This window comes from Tenrec ecaudatus, chromosome 17, assembly GCF_050624435.1.
Source record: "Tenrec ecaudatus isolate mTenEca1 chromosome 17, mTenEca1.hap1, whole genome shotgun sequence".
Taxonomy (NCBI): Eukaryota; Metazoa; Chordata; class Mammalia; order Afrosoricida; family Tenrecidae; genus Tenrec; species Tenrec ecaudatus.
Genome location: NC_134546.1, coordinates 53,212,422 through 53,238,062, shown reverse-complemented (window position 1 = coordinate 53,238,062; position 25,641 = coordinate 53,212,422). Strand labels below are relative to the sequence as shown.

The 25,641-nt window shown below is 40.2% G+C and overlaps 1 protein-coding gene across 4 annotated transcripts in view; it reads left to right on the top strand.

Annotated features, from left to right (window-relative positions):
• Positions 1–25,641, top strand: part of SCAPER (S-phase cyclin A associated protein in the ER) — a 414,928-nt gene that overhangs the window by 83,533 nt on the left and 305,754 nt on the right. For all 4 annotated transcript variants that reach the window (XM_075535309.1, XM_075535310.1, XM_075535311.1 and 1 more), the window contains 3 exons: positions 2,017–2,133; positions 9,618–9,778; positions 24,205–24,467. In XM_075535309.1, the coding sequence (XP_075391424.1) occupies positions 2,017–2,133; positions 9,618–9,778; positions 24,205–24,467 (541 nt within the window). The remainder of the gene's footprint in view (positions 1–2,016; positions 2,134–9,617; positions 9,779–24,204; positions 24,468–25,641) is intronic.

Genomic DNA, 25,641 nt, shown 5'->3' with positions numbered 1-25,641 from the left:
CAACAAATGTTGGAGAGGGTGTGATGAGATTGGAACTCTTACTCACTGCTGGTGGGTTTGTAAATATGTACAGCCACTGTGGAAGGTGATATGGCGATTTCTAAAAAAGATGGCAATTGAAATATCGTATGACTCAGCAATACCATTACTGGGCATGTACCCCAAAGAAATAAGCAGATCACGAACACATGTATGCTCCCTCATGTTCACTGCAGCTCTGTTCACAATAATAAGAGATTGGACACAGCCCAAATTCCTGTAGTAGAAGAGTGGATAAAACAAACAGAAAAACCCCCCTCTGGTACATGCACACAATGGAATACTACGTATCCCCAAAACACAGCAGTGAAACTACGAACCATCTCACACCATGGAAGGATCTGGAAGACATTATGCGGGGTCAAGTCAGGCAGTCACGAAAGGACACACACGAGTCCACTGCTGTAGGAGCAAGCAACAGAGCAGGCACAAGCTCAGGCTTGTAGGGCAGCTAGTCTGCTGGCCAGCGGGGCCAGACAGCCTGATCAGTGCCAACGAACCATACACCCTCCGCTCCAGGAGGCATGACAGTTAAGTCCTAACCCCCATGATGCTATTGGCTTTGGAAAAGCATATTCAGAACAAAGTTGTGTGCACTCAGAAAAAAAAGTTGGTCAAATAGTATTTAGGAGGAGGGTGTTTATGGAATATGGAATGAAAAGATAGCGAACTTTTACCATCAACTTTTTGAAGCCTCCTCATGTCCAATATGATCAAGTATTTAAAAGCAGACAAGTTTCCAATTATAACTCATACGTGGATGTAAGAGGGGGTTGAAAAGTTTGTGGGAAACAATTCAAAGAGTGGAAGCCACGGAAGAGTAGCAGCCGTGGGTCTTACCAGGGCCAAGCGTGACCGAGGACGAGAGCCAGTGGAGGCAGCCGGCCCGCGGGCGCCTCTCCCAGCACCCCAAGTTCGTGCGGTACAAGACTGGCAGGTGCGGCCTCGCACCTTGTCTCCAAGGACAAGGGGGCACCCGCAGGATGTGAGAGGAGCTGAGCCGTGTGGGCCGCCAGGAGGAAGGCAGCTCCCAAGGACTGCGCACCCTCCCCCTAATAAGAAAGCCTTTCCAGAAACAAAGCACGCGTGCGTGTATATACAGGTATACCTAACATGCAGTTTTAAAGGTAATGTAAGTACACATTTTTGAAGCATGTACAAGGGGCTTCAAAATGATAATGGAAAAACAAAAAATAATGGATTTTTTCCAAATGTAAAAGAAATACTATACCGAGAAACTAAAGTTTAATATACCATCCTACCTTTTTGGACAGTACACTATACTAGGGATTATTTTAATCTTATCTGCATTTCGCTTTCTATTACTTTTTTAATAAGAGAAAAAAGTCACCATGTATGTACGACCTAGGTTCAGTGGTGGAGTATGAGGCCAGGTGCCCCAAGGCAGTGTGGAGCCGGCCTCGGAGGGGCGCAGAGAGAGCAGCCGCTGTTGCGCCCTCGAGCGTCTGGGAGAGCTTGGTACCCTGGCGGTGAGGTTCGTGAAGAGGGAACAGCCAGCGGAAGACGGTTGTTTACCTCCTTTCCCAGCTGAGAGCAATGAAATCTTTGTGACCCACTGTCACGGGTCATTAAGAGACGGGCCATTAAGACTTCACGGTGTCCTCCATATTCTTTATTTAACCTTCACCCTTTAGGTCTTGATTCCTTTTCAGCAAACTGGCTTCTCAAGGAGATCAGAAACAGGGAGCCCAAAACGGTAATTTGTTAAGTAATTTCTTAAAGCTGGGAATGCGGAGGCTGGCAAAGAAGCAGCTAGCTCAGTGTTTCTGTGACCCCAGGGTCCTTAGATAAGGAGAGTTGTACTGGTGGCAAAGGTACAGTACCGTTCTGTCGAGCGCTGCTACAGAGAAAAGAGTGCCACGAATATTTTATCATCCACTAGCAACCACGAGAACAGATGCCCTTGGTTTTCTTCCTTTCTCCATTAATGTAACCCACTCTGCATTCATTTGGCAGACCCACTTCACTGGCATGGGAAGTGAAGAAGATGTCTCCAGGTCGCCATGTCATTCCGAGCCCGCCAACAGATAGAATAAATGTAGCATCCAATGCGCGAAGAAGCTTACATTTTGGGTGAGATGAACTAAAAAAACCCAAACTGCCATTACAATGAATGAGTAAATTAAAATTGGTCAATCCAGTTTATGTTAAATGATTTATAATATGAACTGACAGGTTTTTCATAACAAAGGAATATATGTACGTACATAATATAAACTCTTATTTAGAATTGCTGACATTGCCTTTATGTATAAATTTAAAGTAATTGATTATATGGTACAAATAATTATCTGACTGTGACTCTCAATGCTCGGTGCAGTTAGTGATTAATGAAAAAGGTTTTCACTTTACACCGAGGGCATATTAAATACAGGTACTTCTTAAAAAATTTAAATTATGTTTTAAAAGTATGAATTATAAAATATTAAACAGGGCAAAAGTACACATCCACATGGTAGACGATCATTATAAAACAGCCATCCCGCCACACGGTTCCTTTCCAGTCGAGAAGTGGGATGGTGCCCGCTCCCTGAAGCCTCTGTGTGCCCCTTCCCAGTAACTGTCCTCGTGTCCACTAAGGTAATTGACCACTGTTTGGGTAATAACCTCCTTGTTTTTGCCCCTGGTTTTACATCTATCTATGTATGTTTTCCTAAAATGGTTTGGTTCTGCATAATTTTATGCAGTCTTAAGTCTTTATGAAATCTTTTTAGTGTGATTTATTTTTCTTCTTCTGATATGTAAAATTTATTTTCTGTATGGCTCTATTTAATTCACTTTCAGTTCTCAATAACATTTTAGTTTTATGAATATTCAACTTATCCATTCAATGTTGATATGTTTTGAGGTGTTTTCCAGTTTGAGGCTTTATAAAGAGTCCTGCTATGAATACTCTTAAATACACATCCAGTACACATGTGCAAGAGTTTATTATGTACAACTGGAAATGGGAAGGATTAGGCCATACGTTTTTTTGTATATTCAACTTTACTAAGTAGCATCAAACTTTGCCAAATAATGTGTACTAATTTGGCATTTCTACCAGTAGCACATATGAGCTTCTCATTGCCCTGCGTCCTTGACACTGGTGTTGTCAGATTATTCTTTCTTCCCTCTCATGTAGGTATGTATTGATGCATGTACATACATACACAGACGCGTGCGTGTGCACACATGCACACACATATGCACAGCTCACTGCCATCAAGTTAATTATGACGCATAACGACCCTTTGGACAGGGTAGAATTGCTCCTGTGGGTTTCCAAGACTAACTCTGCAGGAGTAGAAAGCCCCATCTTTCTCTTGAGGAGTGGCTGGTGGTTTTAAACTGCTGACCTTGCAGTTAGCATGTAACTACTATGCTACCAGGGCTCCTGTGTGTGTGTGTGTGTGTGTGTACATATATGTTAGCTTTTTACTGTGAATTGAGTAAAGGTTTGCAGGACAAATTAGTTCAGTAATTTATGCACATTTTATTTCATCTTTTTGATTGTACTCCCCACCATGTGAAATCACTTATCTCACATGCTCTGTTTGTTTCCTATTTTCATTTCTTCTCCGTTCCTGACCCTTCTGAACTTTGTCCTGGGGAAAAGCTGCCCTGTTGATCTTAAAGGGTTGATTGTTTTAGGGCTTTAAGGTGTCTATACCTTACTAGTGTTATTGTTCCCAATCTAGATTGGTCTATTGTTTGGGCATTGGAGTGAGTTTATTTCCAGAGCTGACAGGTGCCTACGGTCCATAGTGTCAGAGGGTCTGTCAGTCTCTCTCTGACCAGTAAGCCTAGTCTTGTTTTTATTACTGTTTAGAGTTTTGTTCATATTGTTCCCCTGCTCTATCCAGGTCCTTCGAATGTGGTGTGATCACTTTCAGAGCAGTTAGTGGTAGTGTCCAAGGACCATCTAGTTTTTCAGGTCTCAGAGTTGTGGAGACTGATATTTGCACGATTTGTTAATCCATCAGACTATCTATTTCCGTATTGTCTTCATCCCTCATCCCCCTGGGGAGGGGAAACCAACAATTGCACTTCAGATGGCTGCTTATCAGCCTTTCAGACCTCAGCCACGACTCAGCAAAGTAGGACATCGAACATTGTCTCTGTGTGGACTACAGGTGTGCCCACTGCAGTCACCACACCCTCTGAGCTAATGTCCCCCGGGGCCACGGTCCTGAGCTGCGCAGCCCAGCCACTCATGCCTCAGGTGTGTGGTTATGGCTAAGAAGTTTTCATCACTTGCCCCTTGTATACTCCACCCCATTTATGATGTATTTGCAGAAAATGTAAACACCCGTATGCAAATAGGTCAGATTAGTCTATATTTTTGCTTTGGACATTGCGATGAAAATATCTTTATTGAGTCTTATTTAAGGCATATTTCATAAACCAATTTTAAATTTTGTTATCTAGTCAAGGATCTCAATCTTTTTCTTTATGGGTTGTATATTTTGTGGTAAATAGAATACACTGCTCATAAAGGTGGTTTCTCAGACTTCCTTCAGAAAGTCAGGTCCTAGTCAGCTTGTTCAGCCAAAGAGTGAGAACCGAGGTAGAACTCTGTTGGGGAAAGGAGCCAGGGTTGCAGCCAACATCAGTGTTATCCTCTGATGTTAAGATGTTCCCAGGCTTTCTTCAGAGGCTCTCTTCAGGTGCGCGGATAATTCAGAGTTGTTATTTAAAATAAAATCCCATAAAGGTCTAGTCTCCGGATAGTTTAAAACAAAGAAGAGAATTGGTCACAGAACTTACATGAGTGAACAAAGCTTCATTCCTGAGCTCTTCAGAACATTTATTTGGAGTCCACGCTTTCGCAGACTGCAGGAAATCCCATCTTTCCTTGTCACTGTTTTCAGCCTGAAGTTGTTCCTTCCTGCCATTTAATGTGGTCCCTGTCCAGATTAGTCTTAATAACCTTAGTGACCTACAAGAAGTCAAAAGTATTGCTACAAAATCTTAAATGTCTTCATTAAGTAAAAAATATCAAAATATGAAGCTGTTGGTGTTTTACATGGCCTCCATCTAGGTCTGTACACTTCTGAATGTGCTGTTTCTATCTCTTAACTCTTCCCTGAAGTATTCCACCCTCTTCAGGCTACATCACATCAGAATGCAGCCTTAGATCCTGGGGGCACTGAAGCCATCGTCCTTGAAATGATTTTGAGTTTGAGGAACAGAAAGAAGTCAGAAGGGGCAGAAATGGAGTCTGTCGGGTGGAATGGGGTAAGGTTTTCCAATGAAATTCGTGTAGGACAGCCCTTGAGACTCTCAAAGAACGAGCAGGTACACTGTCCTGATTTTTTTTTAATGGGTGGGTGGGTGGGGGGCCACAATTTTCCTGGCCTTTTTCTCACCAGTGCTGTTTTCAATTATTAAAAGCATCCTAAAAGCCCCGGTGATCATTCTGTGCCCTGTGAAAAAAATCTTTCAAGATTCCCCAAAAATAGGAAACATAACTTTGTGAACTAAACTCTCTGCTTTGAATTGGGTCTTCCTAACACTCCTTGAAACATTGGTTCCACCTGAAACCTGGGACTTCCCTGGGGCCATGTTCTCCTAATTTGCTGCAGAGCTTCAGTGATTTGGGAAGAGTCTACCTGCTGTGAGCGCTGACTCAAAATTGTTTTTTTCATGGCACAAAATGTATCCTTTTTAATTGTATTTTATTAAGGGCACCCTAATGAGACTAAAGGGAAACCTGGTGGCATAGTGGGTTACTCAGACGGCTAACCACAAGATCAGCAGTTCTAAAACAACAACTGCTCCAAGGGGGGAAAATGAGACTGTGTGTTAGTCTGGGTAGACTAGAGAAACAAATTCAGAGACACTCATATGTGTGTAACAGAGAGTTTTATATCAAAGAGTCATTGTATATTAAGAAAACATCCCAGCCCAGATCAAGTCCATAAGTCTGATATCAGCCCATATGTCCCATACTAGTCCATACATTCCTATTTAGACTCACACAACACATGCAGGAAGATCACAGACCAGGGTGGAAAGTCTTGTGGATTCAGTGGTGGTGGAAGCATCTCCAGGGCTCTGGCTGCCATCAGCGTGGCTCCATGTGGGTTGTCATCAGGAATGTGAAGCAGAGAGAGATCCCAGAATCCTCATGAGAAGGCCACGCCCCTAATGGGAGGATCCTGCTGTGACCAGATTGACAGGCTAAGACTCCACCTCTTCATTGTTATTTTTCGATTTGGCATGAAATTGTGTAATTACCCCAGGCTCCTACTCCCATAAGTAGTTTAATCTTGGAACCCACAGGAGCAGTTCTACCCTGTCCTACAAGGTTGGTACGAGTCAGAATTGACTTGAGGGTAATGAGTGTTTTTTTGTTTGTTTGTTTTTTTACAATTAGACTAAGGCAAGTGTAAGGGTAAAAGTATTGATATAGAGTCATAGAAATGTAACAAAAGTAACAACATGTGAGGCTTTTCTTTCTCAGCATATTTATTTAGGTCTGTACATTTCTGAAGGTGGTGCGTTCGGTCTTGTTAGCCCTTACCAGAAGAACTCTGCACATTCCAGTTTACAGCATGTAAAAATGGCCACTTTGGTGTCTGCAAGGGCCTCGACTGTGTTCCTTTGAAATGGTCTTTGAGTTGAGAACACAACAAAGAAATCTGGAGAGACATTCTCAGGGCTTTAGGGTGGATGAGGTGAGATTCTCAAGGGGAGTTTTGAATGACAAGCCTTTGAGAATGAGCAGAGACATTGTCGTGATGGAAAAACAAAATATGAGGCACAACTTTCCTGGCCTATTTCTCACCAATGCTGTTTACAGTCTTCTTAAAACTTCTTTCTAAAGGGCCCCCATGATTGTTTAATGTCCTTCAAATTAGATTTTACCAATATCATCTAGAGAGCAAGGTCCCATCAAAACAGTGGCCCCGAGGTGATCTGCTGGGCCAGTTAAATTCAAAGCAGAGCGGTTAGAAAGCTGTGGTCATTGGTTTTTGAAATTCAAAAGGGTAAGTTTTTTTTTTTTAAATTTTTTGTTTTTTTCATGGAGTCGACAGGGTAAGTTTTTTGTTGTTGTATTTTACTGATTCTTTATGAATTCTGGCTATTGAACTCTTATCTGATGTATGTCTTCCATTCCTGTGCTTTTGGTAATATCTGAAAATGTATTACCCAAGAGAAGGTCTTGAAGGTTAACTCCTATTTTACTTTAAGTGTTTTAAGGTTTAGCACATATTTAGGTATTTGGTCCAGGTTGAGTATATTTTCATTAGGTAGTAAGATGGTATGGTAATAGCTTTACAGTTTTTGCATGTGGAAATCCACTTGACGGAACATTTTTGTTGCATAAACTGTTCTTTTCATATTGAATGGTCTTGGAATCATTGCTCAAAATTAGTTGATCATAGGTGTATGGGTTCAGTTTTGGATTCTCATTTCGATTCTTTTGTTTTTTTTATGTTCAGTACTACACCAGTATCACACTATTTCAATTGCTGTAGCTATGTATTACACTTTAAAACAAGGGACTGTGAGCCCCACTTTATATTTCTTTTTTAAGATTGTTTGTCCCTTGGGGTCCCTTGCAATCCCAGATGCACTTGAGGATTAGCTTTTCCAATTCTGTATAAAATTATGTTGGAATTTTAATAGGGATTGAATTCTTTTGCTTTGGGTAGCATTGACATCTTAACAGTACTAAGTCTACCAATCCATGAGCATGAAATATTTTTCCATTTATTTGAACTGAAATTTCTCTCAACAATTATTTATAGTTTTCAGGGTAGAAGGCTTACTTTTTAACAACTTCCTTGGAAAACTGAATTCTAGTTACTTTATTCTTTTAGACCCTATTTTACAAAGAATCATCATCTTTATCTCCTTTTCAGATTTTTGTTATTTTCCAGTGTATAGACACAACTTTTGTTTACTTTCATGTTGTTGGAATTGTATCCTGAAACTTTGCTGTATTTATATCCTATAGTAGCTTTCTTGTGAATTTTTGAGGGTTTTCTAGATGTATGTAGTACCATGCCATCTGCGACTATGCATGGGGCATTCTTGATTCCTAGGAATATGTTGGAGCTTTTTAAAACTCTCTGAGTAGTTCTGGGGGATGGAGCGGCACAGTGGTCAAAATGTTCATCTGCTACTGGAAGGTCAGCATTACAAACCCATCAACTGCACAGCTGATGGGTTGAGAATGATGGGGTGAGCTGATTTCATGAAAATATCAGCCTTGCAAACTCCATGGGTCAGTCCTACAGGTTTGCTCTAAATTGAAATCCTATCAGTGACAGAGGATTTGCTTTTTTATAAACATCACATTCTGCAGTTTTGGGTCAGCTTCTAGTTCGCCCAAACTGTTATTGCCATCTAGGCAGCTGAAATGTGGACCAAGCATCTCTAATTACATTTGATAAATGCCTCTGAGGAAACTTATTTTTAAGAGAAAAGTTTGTTTGACTCTAATTCTTTTTTTCCCAATACTTTTCTTGGGGGCTATTACATCTCTTATCACAATAATTGTTTAGAATGAATTGTAACCTTGATATGTAATGGAAAGATTAATAAGTCATCTGCATAATCAATTCTATTCATTAAAACGGAATTTTTCTTAACTGCTTTTCTTTTATTCTTCCATACCCATGTCATAGTTAATCATCTGTACCTTTTATTAGTGCTGAACATTACATTTAATTGTATTATTATTATATTTATCATATGCTATAATATTTTATGTTTATTTTTCCTCACTTTAACTATGATCTTTGTTGACCATCTTTGTAATATCTTCTGAATCCCAAGCACTTAGCATTCTACCTGGTACTTGGTAAAAGCTCAATGAATACTCATTCAGTAGAATCAAATTTCTGCTTTCAGATTTTTTATGGGTTTATTGGGTAGTTTTACCTTTAGACTGAATGAACTTTAGAATCATATATTAATTGGGCCTCAGTGGAGGGAAAACGATATAGAAAACAAACTTAAATAATTTGTATATTGAGTCACCATTTTAGAGGATTTCCCTTGTAATGCCTGTGAGTGTTATATAGTACCCGCCTTACTAGTTGTGGTGCTGTGAGCTAGACATGGGGCTGCTTACTGCAAGGATGGCAGTACAAATGCACTTGCTACTTCATGGGAGAAAAATGAGGCTCTTAAAGATTTACATTCTTGGAAACACCATATAGGATCACTGTGAGTTAGAATTTACTTGATAGCAGTAGGTTTTTATATTGACAAATTGGCTAGTTATATTATTAAACATTGTAAAATGAGAGTTAAAAGTTTGAGATGTATTTGTGGAAGTTTTTGAGATTCCCCATTTAACTGAAATCTTCTTTCAAAAACACCAACAAGTGCTTCTTCTATGTTATCCTTATTTTTGTCTCTTTATTCCCCACATGCTATACTATATAAAATCCATGTATTAAAGTGTTATCAAAGCAAGATAAAATTGTATTTGTCTTAAATTGCTATGCGTGTGCATCACTAAATGTGTCTATACACAAACATAATTTATTTAAATTTTAAATACTAAACATATAACTTTCAGATGGAATTTATTAGCACAATCATTTTCTCCACAGGGCTTCAACTGGCACAGCGGCAGCCCCTCGCCTGGCTCCCACAGGTGTCAGTTGGGCTGACAAGGTAAAGGCTCATCATACAGGCTCCTCTGCTTCATCAGATGTGGCACCCACCCAGTCAGGCCCACTGATGACCGTGCAGAAGAATTCCCGAAAAAATGGCAAGTGACTTGGAGTTTGCCTTTTTATATACTTCATAAAGAGAGCTGTGCATACTGATTGCATTTTTGGAAACTTACCTTATTAGAGTTAGCTACTTATCTCTTTTATTATAAATCTACAGGTATGCGATATTGATTAACCTTCAGTGAAATAAAATAATCTTAAAGCTGTCGCATAACTACTTTTCAGCATGCGCAGCAGTTGCTAGGGATCATGCTGGTTGTGGGTCTGCTCGGAGGAAACTTTAAGGACAGTGACTTTTGTGTGTGTCAGTTAATTTATAAGCTCTTTTGAGTTAAAAAAAGGCAGACCATTTTCTGGCTCAAAGAAACGTGGATAGTTCTCCCTCTCTGTGGGAGAAAGATGAGGCTGTCTGCTCCCATGAGGAATTACAGCCTCAGAGACACTATAGAGGGACACTGTGAGTCAGAATTGATTCAGTGGCAGTGGGATTTGTGCTGGTTTGTACCTTTAAGTACTATCTTCATTGGTTGATATTTGATTATTAAATATTGGTACTGAAAAATAACATTCCATATTCCCCTTTCCTCACACTTGTATTTTTCTGTGCCCTCAGAATTTAGGAGAACATGTAAATAGAAGGGCAATTATTTCTGAGTCTACCTGAAACAGTTTGCCCCACAGTAACTTCCTCCCTTTAAAAGTGTTTGTATGTAGACATGCAGAAGGGGTTCTTACCTACCTGCTGCACAAGACCCCTTTACGAGCAGTGAAAAGTAGGACGTCTCAAAAGAAAAAAAAGAAAGAAAATGATTAGGGCAAAGAATGTAGAGATGTGCTTTATACAATTGATGTATGTAATGTATGTATATGAATGGATTGTGATAAGAGTTGTATGAGCCCCTAATAAAATGCCCCTAAAAAATAAATAAATAAATAAAGAACTAGGGGGAAAAAAAAAGTAGGACATCTCCTGATGAGATGGGCTGTCCCAGTGGCTGCCACAGTGGGCTCACACAGGGCAACAGTTGTAAGGACGGCTCTGGACTGGGTAGCGTGTGGTTCTGTGCATGGGGTAGTGGTGAGTGGAGCCAACTTGGCGGCACCTACTAGCAATGATACCAACTTCACAGCAGAAACTGCGGCAGCCAGAGACATTGCAATGGCAGCTGGGAAAGCTAGAGTTCAATGTCAAGTTGAAAAATCTTTTAGAACGAGGAAGAAATACAACCCGGATATCAGCTGAGGCACCTAATTTTACTACAAAAATTGCATTAAAAATGTGCTGGAAAAACTCAGCTTATACTCAAGTATATATGGTTATATTTGTTGAGAGAGCTTGTCCTCAGCAGACCTTAACTAAAAAGCTGTGCGAAGATTTTTTTTTTTCAGATTGAAAGAAAATAATCTCAAATGGAAACAAATGTTTAAGAAAAGTGAATAACACAATACTTTGCAAATATGTTGGTGACATTAATTGAGCATTGATAACATGAAGCTTAATGTCTTGAATTATACGTAGAATGTAAATTGATGACAATAAGCCACCCCCCCCTCAAAAGGCGAAAGGAATAGTAGCTTTTAAAAGGTCTAGAGTGAAAAGGGTAGACCAGGTGCCCTTGTCTTTGCTGAAACAGCGCGGACTTGGTGGGACCTTGGAAGAAGCCTGCCCCAGCAGGACATTTTGAGCGTTTTAAACTTTCAAGGAACATTTAGTTCTTTTTAAATTTAATTTTCCTTTGGGCTAATGGAAAGACTTCCACAGACGGACGTGGATCTGTTTTCAAGTCGATAAACACGATCGTATTCGCAAACACCCGGCTTTTCAGGGTCTCTGGCTTCCCTGCACCGTGGGGTCTGGGCTCCGTGTACTACAAGCAGACGGCAGATTGATTTTCTTTGCGTGCTTTATACTGTTAATAACTTCTCTGTGTCGGGCCGAAAAGAATGACCTCTGGAGATAGATAGCCGTGTTGCTTTGGATGTGGTGTGTGCAGAGAGGCATGTGCAGTGCGGCTGCCTGAGGTCCAGGTAAAAGCACGCTCTCCTTGCCCTGTAAGTAGTGCTTTGATGCATTGCTTATGTGCTGGAAATTGTCACCAATAAATGTCACCAATAAATTAAAAAAATTATTATTAAATGCCACTACTGTTTGACTGCGCCTATTCTTCCTTCCCCTTTTATATTTTCAAGAAAATAAATTTGTAATGCTTGTGATTCTGCAAAAATCTGAAGATCTGAAATAACTTTCTATCAAACCATTGACCAATAAACAGCTCCTAATGAAATAAAGGATAGCATTTCTCATTTATATTGCCATGGCTCCTCTATTGGTTTGTTGTACTGCGGTGACTTGTCAGCTGCTGGCTGGAGGCCATGCTGCCCACCATTTCAGATACCAGCAGAGTGACCGGGGGTGGGGGGGAGGTGTGTTGATGTTTTTAAACCATTTTATTGGAGCCTCTTACTACTCATCACTATCCAGATATCCATCCATTGTGTCAAGCACATTTGTACAATTGTTGACATCGTCATTTTCAGAACATTTCTTTCCACTTGAGCCCTTGGTGTCAGCTTCTCATTTTTTGCCACTTTTTACCCCCACCCTCCCACCCTCATGAACCCTTGATCCCATGGGGGTTGTAGTGGGCTTCCTTACTTAAATCAGATGAGGAAAAAGGAAGAGGTGGGGCATTTCTTGAACCTAGGGGTTCTGCGTTGGACAGTGACCACCTGGTTGGCAGTTGGGAACCACCAGCAGCTCCTCAGCAGAAAGACTGGGCTTTCTACTGCCGTACACAATGACAGTCTTGGAAACTCATGGGGGATCGCTATGAGTCAGCGTTGACTGGGGTCAGTGAGCTTGGTTTTTGTGGGTTTGGGCCAAGTCATAAAAATTAGCCACTGAAAACATGAATAGCAGTAGGACATTTGAATTAGCTTATACGAAATCAAGGATTCATTTATCAACTGCAGGAAATGCCTAAGAAGAGTAAAAGAATATATAAATAATAACCCAATGGAAGGGGCAATAGAATAATGAGAATATTTGACTAATCGAAAAGAAGATAGGATGGGATAAATAAAACTCAAAATATAAGATGGTAGATAGAAATATAGATATATCTATAGCTATACAAATGTAAATGGATAATTAAATACTAAGTGCTTAATTAAGAATATAAAGTGTAGCATCACCCCAGTCACCAGACCCTGACAAATTATATGCTGTTTATACAAGATACATTTTAATATGGGAAGTTTGAATAAAAAGATGAAAAGATGTTCTATGCATATTCTATGCAAATAGGACCTGATATTGGACAAAGCAGACAAAGTAGGCTAGAACTATTTTAAAGAGGGATATAAGTTCTTTTCCTTGTGAATTGAGTTCAGATTTACAAAGCAGTTCAGTTTTCCGTTCATATACCTGTTGATTCTTGTCATTGACTATCCTTACAACATAGCACCGCTTCTCCCGTCTCTGTTGTGCGTGGGGTCACTTCTGATGCCACAGCACGCGACCAGCACAGCAGAGAGAAGTGCCTGCTCTTCTGCATTCAACTTCCTGGTGGTTCTTCGATCTGGATAATTTGCCCTACTCTGTTCCCTAGTCCACGAACCTTCCCTCCGTCTTGCTGTGTCTAAACTGCTGGCTAAACCCACCAAAGCAGCTATTGGACAACCTAGACAAAGTAGGCTAGAAACATTTTAAAGAGGGACTTAAATATTTTTTATTGTGAATTGAGTGAAGGTTTACAGAGCAGATCAGTTTCAATTAATAATTCATATACAATTTAATAATATTAAATTATTTCAGCTATGCCCTGGGCAGTTCTCTATCTGATCATTACAAATTACAAGTATCTGTTGGAACTGTGGAGGCGAGCCTGTTCCATAGCGACCCTCTAGGACAGGGTAGGACTCCTTTGTGGGTTTCTGAGGCCATGTCTTTTTTGTAACAGAAGCTACATGGAGTGGCTGGTGGGATTGAATTACGACCTTGTGGATGGAAGCCAAATGCATCATGCACGGTGCCACTAGGGCTCCTTTTGACTCTAATAGTTATGAGTCCTTTTAAAAGTCTGTCCCTGAAAAGCCAAGTACGTATCTGAATTTACCATTGGGTTTGTGACTTAAAAAGGGTGTTTTTTTTCCTTTTCAGTTCTTTGACCCTATTTTTTTCTTATGCCTCACAAATTTTTATTGAGTTTTTATCATTGTGATTTAGAAATTGTAGAGTTCTTAAACTTTTACCTCAACCTCAATAAAATATTCCAAAAACTTCCCCCAAACCAAAAACTACAGAGGTTCTTCAGAGAGGGGTTACTTTTCCTTCTGGCAAGCACCTAGCATACAAGCAGATCACCTTAATCCTGTTAAGATTTGGTTTAAGGTTTTGTTAAGCTAATGTTTTTCCATTTAACCTTATTCCTTGTGGACTAGTAACTAAGATTCTGGGTCTCTTTCTGAATTCCAGTATTTGTTGCTTTAGCACTGTTCAGTTGCTACAAGATCTGCCTAGCTCATCATCTGCCTGCTGCTGTTTGCTGCGTTTCTTGGAATCTTTACCCGTATGTGCCAAGTTTAGATTTGAGTTGGGGACCTGGGCTCATTTCCCTACAATTCTCTTCTGTTCGAGACATTTTTGTCCCTTAGTCCCAGTTGCTTTAGTTCTCCTGAACACCTATGTCTGCCTCCACACTGTAACTGAACTTCTGGTTTGTGCTAGTACCCAGTTTACCTGCACTGTAAATTGGCAAAATGTCCTTAGAGAAAAAGCCAGGATTAATATAGTTTCTCCTTGTTGTCTTTTCTCTTTCTCACGAATTGTAGTTCCTCCAATCTTGCCTGCATGGTTGCTTTCCAAATGCCTTTAAATAGTTGGTTTATATATTATGTTTAGTTTTAATAGTTGTTTTTGGCAGGAGGGTTAACTTTGACAAGGTACTTTATCAAGCCTTAAATATAAGCCCACATCCATAGTTAAGCACACAGAGAACATTTATCAGAATTCATCTATTCCAGGCCATTAAACAAGTCTGGATTCTTTAGTTAGTGTGGCATTAAGTTAGAAATCAGATGCAAAAAGATAGCCGGAAAAATCTCCAAAGTTTTGAAATATATTTCCATGTAACCCATGTAGATCAAAGAGGAAAGTACAATGAAAATTAGAAAATAGGAATGGAAATAAAATTAAAATAGAGCATTTAAAAATTGTAGGGTTAAGCTAAAGCTAAATTTTGAGGAAAATGTAGCCTTAAATGCAGCTTTAGAAGTTAGATAAGAACAGCAGGTTAACCCTAAGGCATAGAAGGAAGGAAAATAGCTGAGGACAGAAGAAAATATAGGTTAGAGTAGAGAAAATCAGCAAAGCAAAGCTAGTTATTTAGAGGACTGATGAAGTTCATAAATCTTCAGGAATACTGATGGCAGAAAGAAACCAAACCCACTGGCATCAAGTAAATTCTGACTGCATGCAGAGTTTCAATCCACCACTAGATCTTGAGTGGAGCAGACAGCCTCCTCTTTCTCCGAAGCAGCAGCTAGTGGGTTTGAACCATTTTGCACTTAGAAATGCTGTGTCTGACCAACAGCGCCACCAGGGATCTTAGGAGAAAGAAAAGAGAAGACATAGTATCAGGAACGAGATAGGGAACATTGCAAGAAGTCCTAGGTACTAAAAAGATAATTAGAGGATATTGTTAATAGTAATGTGGTGGAGGCCTGGTGGCGCAGGAGGTTGAGTGCTGGGCAGCTAGCCTTCAGATCCACCACTGGGCCGTGGTAGAGAACTGAGGCCGGTTACGCCCATCAATAATTGCAGTCTCGGAAACACTATGGAGAAATTCCACTTTGCCATACAGGGTGGCTATGAGTTGGAATTGACTTGATGGCGATGGGTTTGATTTTTGGTTTTGGTTAACAGTCCAAGTTAGAAGCAATGGACAAATTTCCTGAGAAATACAACTTAACAAAATTTCCATAGGAAGAATCAGAAATTTTGAAGCATTCTGTAAATATTTTAAAAAAGTGATCTAAAATTGAAAATCATCTCACCCCCCAAAAAAACCCACACCAAGATTAGATTGCCAGTGAATTCTTCCAAATATTTAATTTGAAATAAATGTTAATTTAATAAGAATTTCTAGAGAATAAAAAGAATGAGCCTTCCTTTGATGCAAAGAACCTTCCTTTGATCTTTGCCTTGAAATATTTAACTTGAAATAAATGTTAATTTAATAAGAATTTTTTAGAGAATAAAAAAGAAGGAACCTTCCTTTCATGCGAAGGACCTGATTTGATCTTTGTCTTGAGGTCCTGAAATATAGGCTTTGGAATTTCTCAGTACTAGAAAGGTACCTATTTTTCTACGTTTGTAAACAGTAGTTAGCAATGACTTGAGGGCAGAGTTTTGTGTGTTTGGATAGGTCCTTTATTGTACAAAACCTGTAGCCAGCATCTGAAAATGTTTGCAGACAATTGGGGGTTACGTAGACCCTGCCCAGACAACTAAGCATGCATAGTCAATGATTTCATGGCTCATGCCTGTGAAATAGTCATGACTAGTCAATGAAATCAATTAGAAACCTTTAAATTAGAATTTCAGAGGCTTTTGGGGTTGATTAGATACCAAAGGTCCTTCCAAAAGTTTATTGAAAAATCCCACTCTTTCAATTTCATTTTCACATGAACTTATTTTGAAAACCCCTTGTACATCATCCAACGAGGGAGCCAAGCATAATCCCTTTGGGAAAAGAAGTCTTGAGCAGGTAACAGCCCTCCCAGAACTCACCTGATGTGTCTTTCTGTTTGCATTTTTTTCTGGCTATAATAAATGGCTAACTAAATATCCACGCTCTGTGAATTCTGTAATTGGTTCGGTGAATCAAGAACCACAGGAACAATGAAAACCAGCAGCAGTCTTGTCTGTCCACTTGGCAATCTGAAGATCGTCTTTCTAGCGTGTATCTGCTGACGTGGCTCAGCGTGGCTGGGTTAGAGAGAGGCTGCACAGAGTTGATCTGAAGGGCAGAGTCCTTCTAACTTGAGGGTCGGGCCAGGCCCTTGGTGGGGAGGACCAGAAAGGAAGGACTACCTGGAGGAGAGAGCTGGAGGTTGGAGAGAGGATAACCTGCTCAGACAGCAGATGAAAAGGACAAATAAGACAGAACCATTAGCGTTTACCCATTGAAGCTCAAGGAAACAGTCCAGAGAGACCATTGGACCACACGAACTACAGCTTCCACCGACCTGAGACCAGAAGAACTAGACAGTGCCTGGCCGCCATTTCTGTTCACTCTAATCGAGGTCACAGGAGTAGAAGGTCTTGTACAGAGTAGGAGACAAGGGACAGAATGACCAGATTTACTGGTTGGAGAGAGACTGGTGGAACCCAGAGCCAATGACCCTTAGACATCTTTCAAAAGCCAGCAATAGAGAGGCTAACTCTGAGGAACAGCCAACTGCATGAGAGTGAAGGTCAGCATTTGTCCAAAATTAAAACTCAGAAGGATCCTTCAGCACCTCGTGGTCATGCAGGCTGGTGTGCTGCTTCCATGTGGGCTTTGTTGCTTCTCAGCCAGATGGCCGGTGGTTACCTTCAAGCCTTTAAGATCCCAGACACTATACCTTGATAGCCGGGCACCATCAGCTTTCTTCACCACATTTAGTTGTTCACCCACTTTGTCTTCAGCGGTTGTGTTGGCAAGGTGGGCATCATAGAATGCCAATTTAATAGAAGAAAGTATTCTTGCATTAAGGGAGTACTTCAGTGGAGGTCCAATGTCCCTCTGCTACCTTAATACTAACCTTTTAAATATATGCACATAGATCTATTTCCCCATCCTCATGTATAAATATATTTTGCATATGTACATGTCTTTATCTAGACCTCTGTAAATGCCCTTTGCCTCCCAGCTCTTTCCTCTATATCCTTTGATTTACCTCCTGTCCCACTATCATGCTCAGTCCCCACCAGGGTTTCAGCAATTCCTCTTAGTTATATTAGCCTTGATCATGCCCAACCAGGCCTCCCACACCCTCCTCATCACCGATTTGGATCGCTTCTTGTTCCCTTGTCCCTGGGTTTATTGACACCACTAACTTTACCCCCCACCTCCCCATCTCCCATGTCCCCACAGAACTATTGGTCCCATTGTTTTCTCCTCTAATTTTTCATCCAGCCTATCTTATTTAGACAGACCTGCGGAGATAATAACATGCACAAAAACAAGGTAGAGCACACCAAGCAACAATATACAACAAAACAACAAACCAATGACAAAAACAAAACACAACAAGAAAGAAAAGCTTGTAGTTACTTCAAGGATTGTTTGTTGGCTTTTAGGAGTGTTTTCCAGTCCAGTCTGTTGCGGCACCACGCCCTAGCCCCAAAGTCCACCTTCAGCATTCCCTGGGGACCTCGCCACTCCATTGCCTTCCTGTTCTTTTGCACCCCCTTAATGTTTTGCCTCAGTGTGGCGGGATCCGATCGGGTACAGTTCCCTCACTGTGTCTCTAGTGTTGTCGCCTGTAGGGCTATGGGTTAGTGAGGGACTCCATGTCTCATAGTGGGGCTGGCCATGTGGTCCTCTCTGTCGACTGGCTGTTCTAATTGGGAACATCGACCTCCTGGCCTGGTGGGCCAGGATGTGCTCCACTCTCTCCTCCCCCTTCATCTGCTCCTGTGTGCTCCGATCAGATATGTCCCTCTTCTGGAGATGTAGATTCAGTGCCATCCTTTGAAATAAATTCTGAGGGGAGGGGCAGATGTCTCATTAGTAGTTGGAGTTGGGCCGGACCCCCCAGACCTCTCCACTGGTTCCCTACTCCACATTGGCATGTTGCATTCACATCTTGGAGCATCGGATTGAAGTCTGGACCCTCTTTCCCTGTGGAGACATAAACAATACCCTCCGCTTGGGTGGGTTAGTACCCTGTGTCCCCACTACCCTTTTTTATTATTATTATTTTTTCCTTTCCCCATCTCATTTTTAGTTGTCTATCATGTGTATCCCGGTATTTGGTCTGGTCCCTGTCATATTACCTGGTCCTCACCCCAGGAATATTTGTATACTGTAGCTTTGTCCCTATGCCTCATTTGTATTTTTTATAAAAAAAGATTACCTCAGCAACCTTTCAAGTCTTTCTATATTTAAATCAGTGCTATCTTGAGGTCTGTTTTCTTGCTTTAGCCCTCTGGATGAGGTTGTGGCGGTCTCTTATTTATGCTTGGTGAGTGTTGTTCTTCTGCCCATACTGGGTTGGCAAGGATGTTTTGTAGGGCTGGGTTTCTCCTAATGTATTCTTTGAGTTTTTCCTTGTCTTGGAGGAGTCTTACTTCTCCATCTATCTTGATTGATAATTTGGCTGGGTAGGGTATTCTTGGTTTTGCATTGTTTTCCTTCAATTTTTGGAATATGTTACTCCATTCTCTCCTCTTCTTCATAGTTTCTGCTGATAGGTCTGAGCTTATTCTTATTTGGGAACCTTTATATGTGATTGCTTGTTTTTCCCTCATTGCTCTCATGATTTTCCCCTTTTCCTCAAAGTTGGATAATGTGCCTTGGTGACTTCTTGGGATTCAGTCTAGCTGGGATTCTTTCAGCCTACTGAATGGTTTCCTGGTTTTCATTCACTAAGCTGGGGAAGCTTTCCTCCAATAATTCTCTCACTATTGTTGCAGATGACTTCTTTGTTGTGTCTTCCTCCGGTAAGCCAATACTAATGTTGTTCCGCTTCATAGCATCAGACATAGCTCTTAAGTTTTCTTCAGCTTCTCTGATGATCTTATTAGATTTTTGTTCATGTTTGTTAAAGACTGCTTGGTTGTCCTCCAAGTCACTGATGCAGTTCTCTGATTCCTGCAGTTGCTTCTCGAGATCCGTGAGTCTGCTACTGGTTTTTGTTATAGCCTCCCTAAGCTCCTACATTTCTCTTTGATTTTTGGCTTTTACCTCTTCTGTAATTTCATCCTTTTTCTATATTGTTTCCCTCATATCCTCTGTGACTCCAAGTAGCATTGTGCTCACCTCCCTGATATGACCGCTGAAGACAAATGAGTGCATAAGCAAATGTGGCAAAGAAAGCTGATGGTGCCCGGCTATCAAAAGATACAGCATCTGGGGTCTTAAAAGCTTGAAGGTAAACAAGCGGCCATCTAGCTCAGAAGCAACAAAACCCATGTGGAAGAAGCACACCTGCCTATGCGATCACAGGGTGTCAAGGGATCAGGTATCAGGCATCATCAGAACAAAAAATCTTACCATAGCGAATGAGCGGGAGAGTGCGGAGTGGAGACCCAAACCCATTTGTAGGTCACCGGACATCCCCTTACAGAAGGATCTTGGGGAGGAGACGAGACAATCGATGTGATGTTGCAACGATGAAAAATACAACGTTCCTCTAGTTCCTAAATGCTTCCTCCTCCCCTCCCACTGTCATGATCTGAATCCTACCTTACAAGTCTGACTAGACCAGCGGATGTACACTGGTACAGATGGGAACTGGAAACACAGGGAATCCAGGGCGGATGATCCCCTCAGGACCAGTGGTGTGAGTGGTGATACTATGAGGGCATAGGGAGGGTGGTTGGAAAGGGGGAACCTATTTCAAGGATGTACATGTGACCTCCTCCCTGGGGGATATACAACAGAAAAGTGGGGGAAGGGAGACGTGGGACAGAGGAAAATATGACAAAATAATAATTTATAAATTATCAAGGGTTCATGAGGGAGGGCGAAGTGGGGAGGGAGGAGAAAAATGAGGACCTGATGCCAGGGGCTTGGATGGAGAGCAAATGTTTTGAGAATGATGAGGGCAACAAATGAACAGATGTGCTTTACACAAGTGATGTATGTATGGATTGTGATAGGAGTTGCATGAGCCCCTCATCAAATGATTTTTTTAATGAGGAGCTGATACCAAGGGCTCAAGTAGAAAGCAAATGTTTTGAGAATGATGATGGCAACAAATGTACGAATGTGCTTGATACATGGATGTATATATAGATTGTGATAAGAGTTGTATGAACCCCCAGTAAAAAGATTGGAAAAAAAAAAAACTCAGGAGGAAGGAAGGCCGAGGCAAGAGAGATTGGCAAAGGGAAATGGGGAATGCAGGAAGGAAGTGAGAGTGTTGTGTTGTGGAGAGGATTGTAACTAATGTTGTGAAACCAAACGTGTATTAGATTGTTGAACGGGAAACTAATTTACTTCCTAAACTTTCACCCAAACCACAATGAACTGTTCTAACATCCGTAAGTGAATGAGAGATAAGGACAGGATAATGCGCCTCAGTCAGGTTGTGATTATTTGAGGTCCATGAAGTAATGTACACTGGGTCACCGAGTCGGAATTGCTTAGATGGCAACGGGCTTGATATTTGGTTTGTTTGGTATGGCATTCTAGATTTTAAAAAAACTCATCCTATGAAGTGTAATTTTGTTCTTTATGTACTTCTGTTTTAAGGTGATCATAGTATTTAGATTGACCATTTAATTGTATTATTTTCTGTCCTCAAAAATGCTGTTTATTGCTGGAAAGAGTTTTTTCTACATCATTTTACAGAAGGAGCATTGAAAATGCGATTTGCCCATAATTTCTAAGAAAATAAGTTATAGTTTCTATTTCTCTTTTGACTTGCTTCAGTTTGATGTTTTTGTATGATAGTGTTTATGTTGGCTATCTGATTGCTTAGTGGAATAGGTGCAAGTTTTAAGCAGCATTTCTTTCAATAAGGATGCTTTCAAAGAGGCTTGTTTTTCTTTTCTTTTTAAGAAATAAAGTGATTAATCATGGTGCTCCTGAGAGTGAGCCAGAGAAGTCAACCAGAAACCACAATCATTTGTCAAATTTTCTCAATTGTATTTATTTATTGTTATTAAAAGATCATTTTATTGGGAGCTCTTATAACAATCTTTTTCCCCTTTTTTATAGAAATCTATACCTCAATTGTATCAAGCACATTTGTACATATATTGCCATCATTATTTTCTAAACATTTACTTTCTATTCAAGCCCTTGATATCAGCTCCTCTTTTTTCCCTCCCTTCCTCCTCCCACTCTTGTGACCCCTTGAAAATTATAAATTATTATTTTCATATTTTTTAAAATGTCATTTTATTGGGGGCTTGTTCAGCTCTTATAACAATCCCTACATCCATGTGTCAAGCACATTTGTACATATGTTGCCATCATTTTCAAAACATTTGCTTTCTGCTTGAGCCCTTGGTATCAGCTCCTCAATTTGTACCTCCCTCCCTCCCTCCCTCCCTCCCTCATGAACCCTTGATAACTTATAAATTATCATTTTCATATCGTACATTGCCCGCTGTCTCTCCTTAACCCACGGTTTCTGTTGTTCGTCCCCCCTGGAGTGGCGGTGTGGTTATGTGTTGATCTTTGCAACCAGTTCTCTCTTCCTCCCCTGCTCTTCCCACCCTCCCCCACCCTCCCGGTATCTCTACTCCCATTCCTGTTCCTGGATGCCATGTGTAGTGAGCTCTTTTTTCTTATCTGTACATGTTCTGATCCAGACCACTCCAGTTTAGTTTGTTTGCTTTTGGTATGTGTGGTTCTTGTAAGCATTCTTTTATGTATTTTAAGTTGCCATTATTTATATATTTAAAGGACAATAAGGCAGAAGTGTATAAAATTGCATACTGAGTTTCACAAAGGTTGAACATAGAGGAAAATTGAACATAGACGGTGTTGAATGATTTCAAGGCATTGTTTTTAGGTTAGTTGTTGTTTTTCTTTCAATAATGGTACAGTGGTTATATGTTTTAAAAATTCTTTTAAGGATACATAGTGAAGAACCTACAGATGGAATGATATAGGATCTAGTATTTGCTTTAAAATTTCTCCAGAAAAACCTGAGGAGAAGGCGAGATTGGTGACGTGAGACAGGATTGCCACCTGTGTCAGAAGGGACAGGGCTGCTGCTTAGCTGAACCCATAGGACAGAGGGTTCTTTTCCTTGTTTTGTTTTTCAGAGGGTAATTTTCAAGCCTTGATATCCATAATGAAATGTGCCAGACTTCAAATGTGCTGGGACACACGTCCTTATTTTTACCTCCCAATTTCTACCCTTTCGTTTGGGAATGATTCCCGAACTCTGTTCTGCCATTGTTTTTGGTTGCAGTTAATTTTATTCTAGGAGTGTCTTGATGCTTATTTCTTCTGTACCTGTTGATCTTTTTGGTTGGAGGATTTTGTCACATCTTTTATGTCTCATAATTTTCTTATGCTTATTTGTTGTGTTTTGTTCAGTGGGTTTACAGATGGAAGTAGATCTTTAAGGTCTGCTTTATCTAGGATATAGGATAGAATTGGAAATCTTCATATTAATTTTGGAATACTTTAATAAAACCTTTATGCAGGCTACATACATAATTATCTACCTCAAGTGTGACATTTTGGAATAATTTAAAAGAAAATTCTTATTTTATGCTTTTTTTTCTATGTCATTTTGGACATAGCCCCTTAGTTTGTGTGGCAAAATAACAGACTAGATCCTCTAGGATTTCTTCAATTTATATTCTATAAATTTATAGAATCTGTTTAAGTTAAGGTAATATTTAGAACTGGGATCGACAAAAGCATTGGAGTTCAGAGATAGGATTCTAAAAGATGGAAAGGAGATTTAAGTCATAACACATAAGGCATGTGTTACCAGAGCCAATTAGTCTGGGTTTACTAATTGGTTTTGTTTGTACTAGTAAGGGTTGTGACAGTTTTCTTGTTTACGATATGATAGGGTTGGCACATGGTATACACAGTACCTGTTTCCATCAATGTAGTGCTGATTTTCAGCAAGCCTACAGGACGGAGTAGAACTGCCCCATACAGTTTCCACGCTTGTAAATTCTTATGGAAGCAAGCTATCACATTTTTCTCCTGAGGAGCAGTTCGTGGATTTGGACCTCTGACTTTTGTTTGCAGCTTCATGCTTAAGCATTTCACCCAGTATGCACTGTACAAACTCAGTTTTTATGCCGCTGTTCCTTCACACCTCTGCGACCCTTGGTCAGCTTTACCATTGGATAAAATAGAGTAGCAACCCTACAGACTAGTTGTAGGTATCTGAGATAATGTGTATCATATAGTTTGTGCAAACATAACTGGATAATGTTGAGTCCTGGTGATATAATGGGTTGTGTGTTGGGCTACTAACCTCAAGGTCAGCATTTCAAAGCCACCAGCTGCTCTTCAAGGGAAAGGTGAGGCTTTCTGCTTTCTGTACAGAGTTAGAGTCTCTGTACTGTCCCGGAGGGTGAGTATGAGTTGGAATTGATGTGATGGCAGTGAATTTGGCTTTGGGTTTGGTGCCTGAATATTAGTTATATTTAATAGGAATTAGAATATGTTTGTTTAATAGGTCTCAGAAAAATTTCTTCTAAAGAAGTCTTATTATTTGCCTCTACCCCCCTCTCCCGTCCCCACCCCACCACACACTGCAGACCGGAAAGATGCTGAAGGATGGGAGACTGTTCAGAGAGGAAGGCCTCTTCGTTCACGGTCAACTGCGGTGACACCAAAAGTTTCTTTAGCAACAGAAGCACTACGGTCAAAGGATGACAGTGATAAAGAAAATGTACGCCTTTTATCTGATGAAAGCATACAGAAGGGTGAATCTGTTGGAGATGGAACTTCTGACACTGGAGAATTTCGACCCAAAGACTCAGGGCACCCTTGTGAACATCCGCTTGCTGAAAGAACCCAGGTAGTGCACTCAGAAGATGGTCCTTTACTGTCCTCTTCAAAGAGATGCGTGGGTGTCATCTAGATTCCCCAGTTGTTAAAGTTTTGCTACAGTTTTTTCCTCTTTTTCTCTCCCTCTATAATAGAGGTAGGCTGAACCTCTGAGAGCATTTTGAAATCATTGTGACCATTTAAATGGAACCAAAAAACAAGGAAACTACTTTACAAAACCAAAGTATAATGATCAACTTTAGAGGATTTCGCATTTAGGTTCTATTATTTAACTTACGGGCCATACTCAACATTTTCCACGGGTCCCAGTAATTTCTTTATAGAATGTTTTTCTTTGCTCCAGAATCGAGTGCAGAAACACACATTGTATTTGGTTTTGTGTAATGAATGTCTTTTATCCGCGACAATTCTTTAGCCTGTCTTTGTCTTTCATGCCGTAATAGATTTTTCAATCATTTTATTGGGGCTCATACAACTCTTAACACAATCCATCCATACATCCATTGTGTAAGCACATTTGTACATTCATTGCCCTCATCACTCTCAAACCATCTGCCCTCCACCCGAGCCCCTGCATGTCGTAATATTTATTGTAGAATACAGACTATCTGGGGGGTAGATGCTCTTTAATTTGCTTCCTCATTGCTCATGAGTCCGTTTAGCTTACACATTTTTTGTTTTTTTGGTAGGAAAAACGTGATGGTCACATTGAAAGGGATGTAGTGGCAATTTGCCCAAGGTTATTGGTAACTTTGGGTAAGGTGATGTGCTCTAGCTTCATTTGAAGTTTATTAAAAATGTTGATGAAAGGATTACTTTGAAATTATTCTACTTGTACCTTCTGCAAATCACGTACAGAGCAATTTGGTAATATTTAATAAAAAATTAAAGTTAATATTCCTAATATTGACACTGTTAATCTCATTGAAATTCATTTAATTAAGTATAAATTTTAGATATTTATTAATTTAAAGATTCATGTGCAATTAATTTGATTTTTCTTTAAAATGACTAGTGAAATACAGGAGCTATTCTTTGATATCATAGTATAAAATTTAGGTAAGTACGTTGTAAAGTATTAGTTAGTCTAGAGTAAGTGTCTGCTTTTAAAAATTCCTGGTACCTTCAGAATATTTATTTTTATTGAAATGTTATCCTATTGTTTTCCTCCATAGTAATGGCTC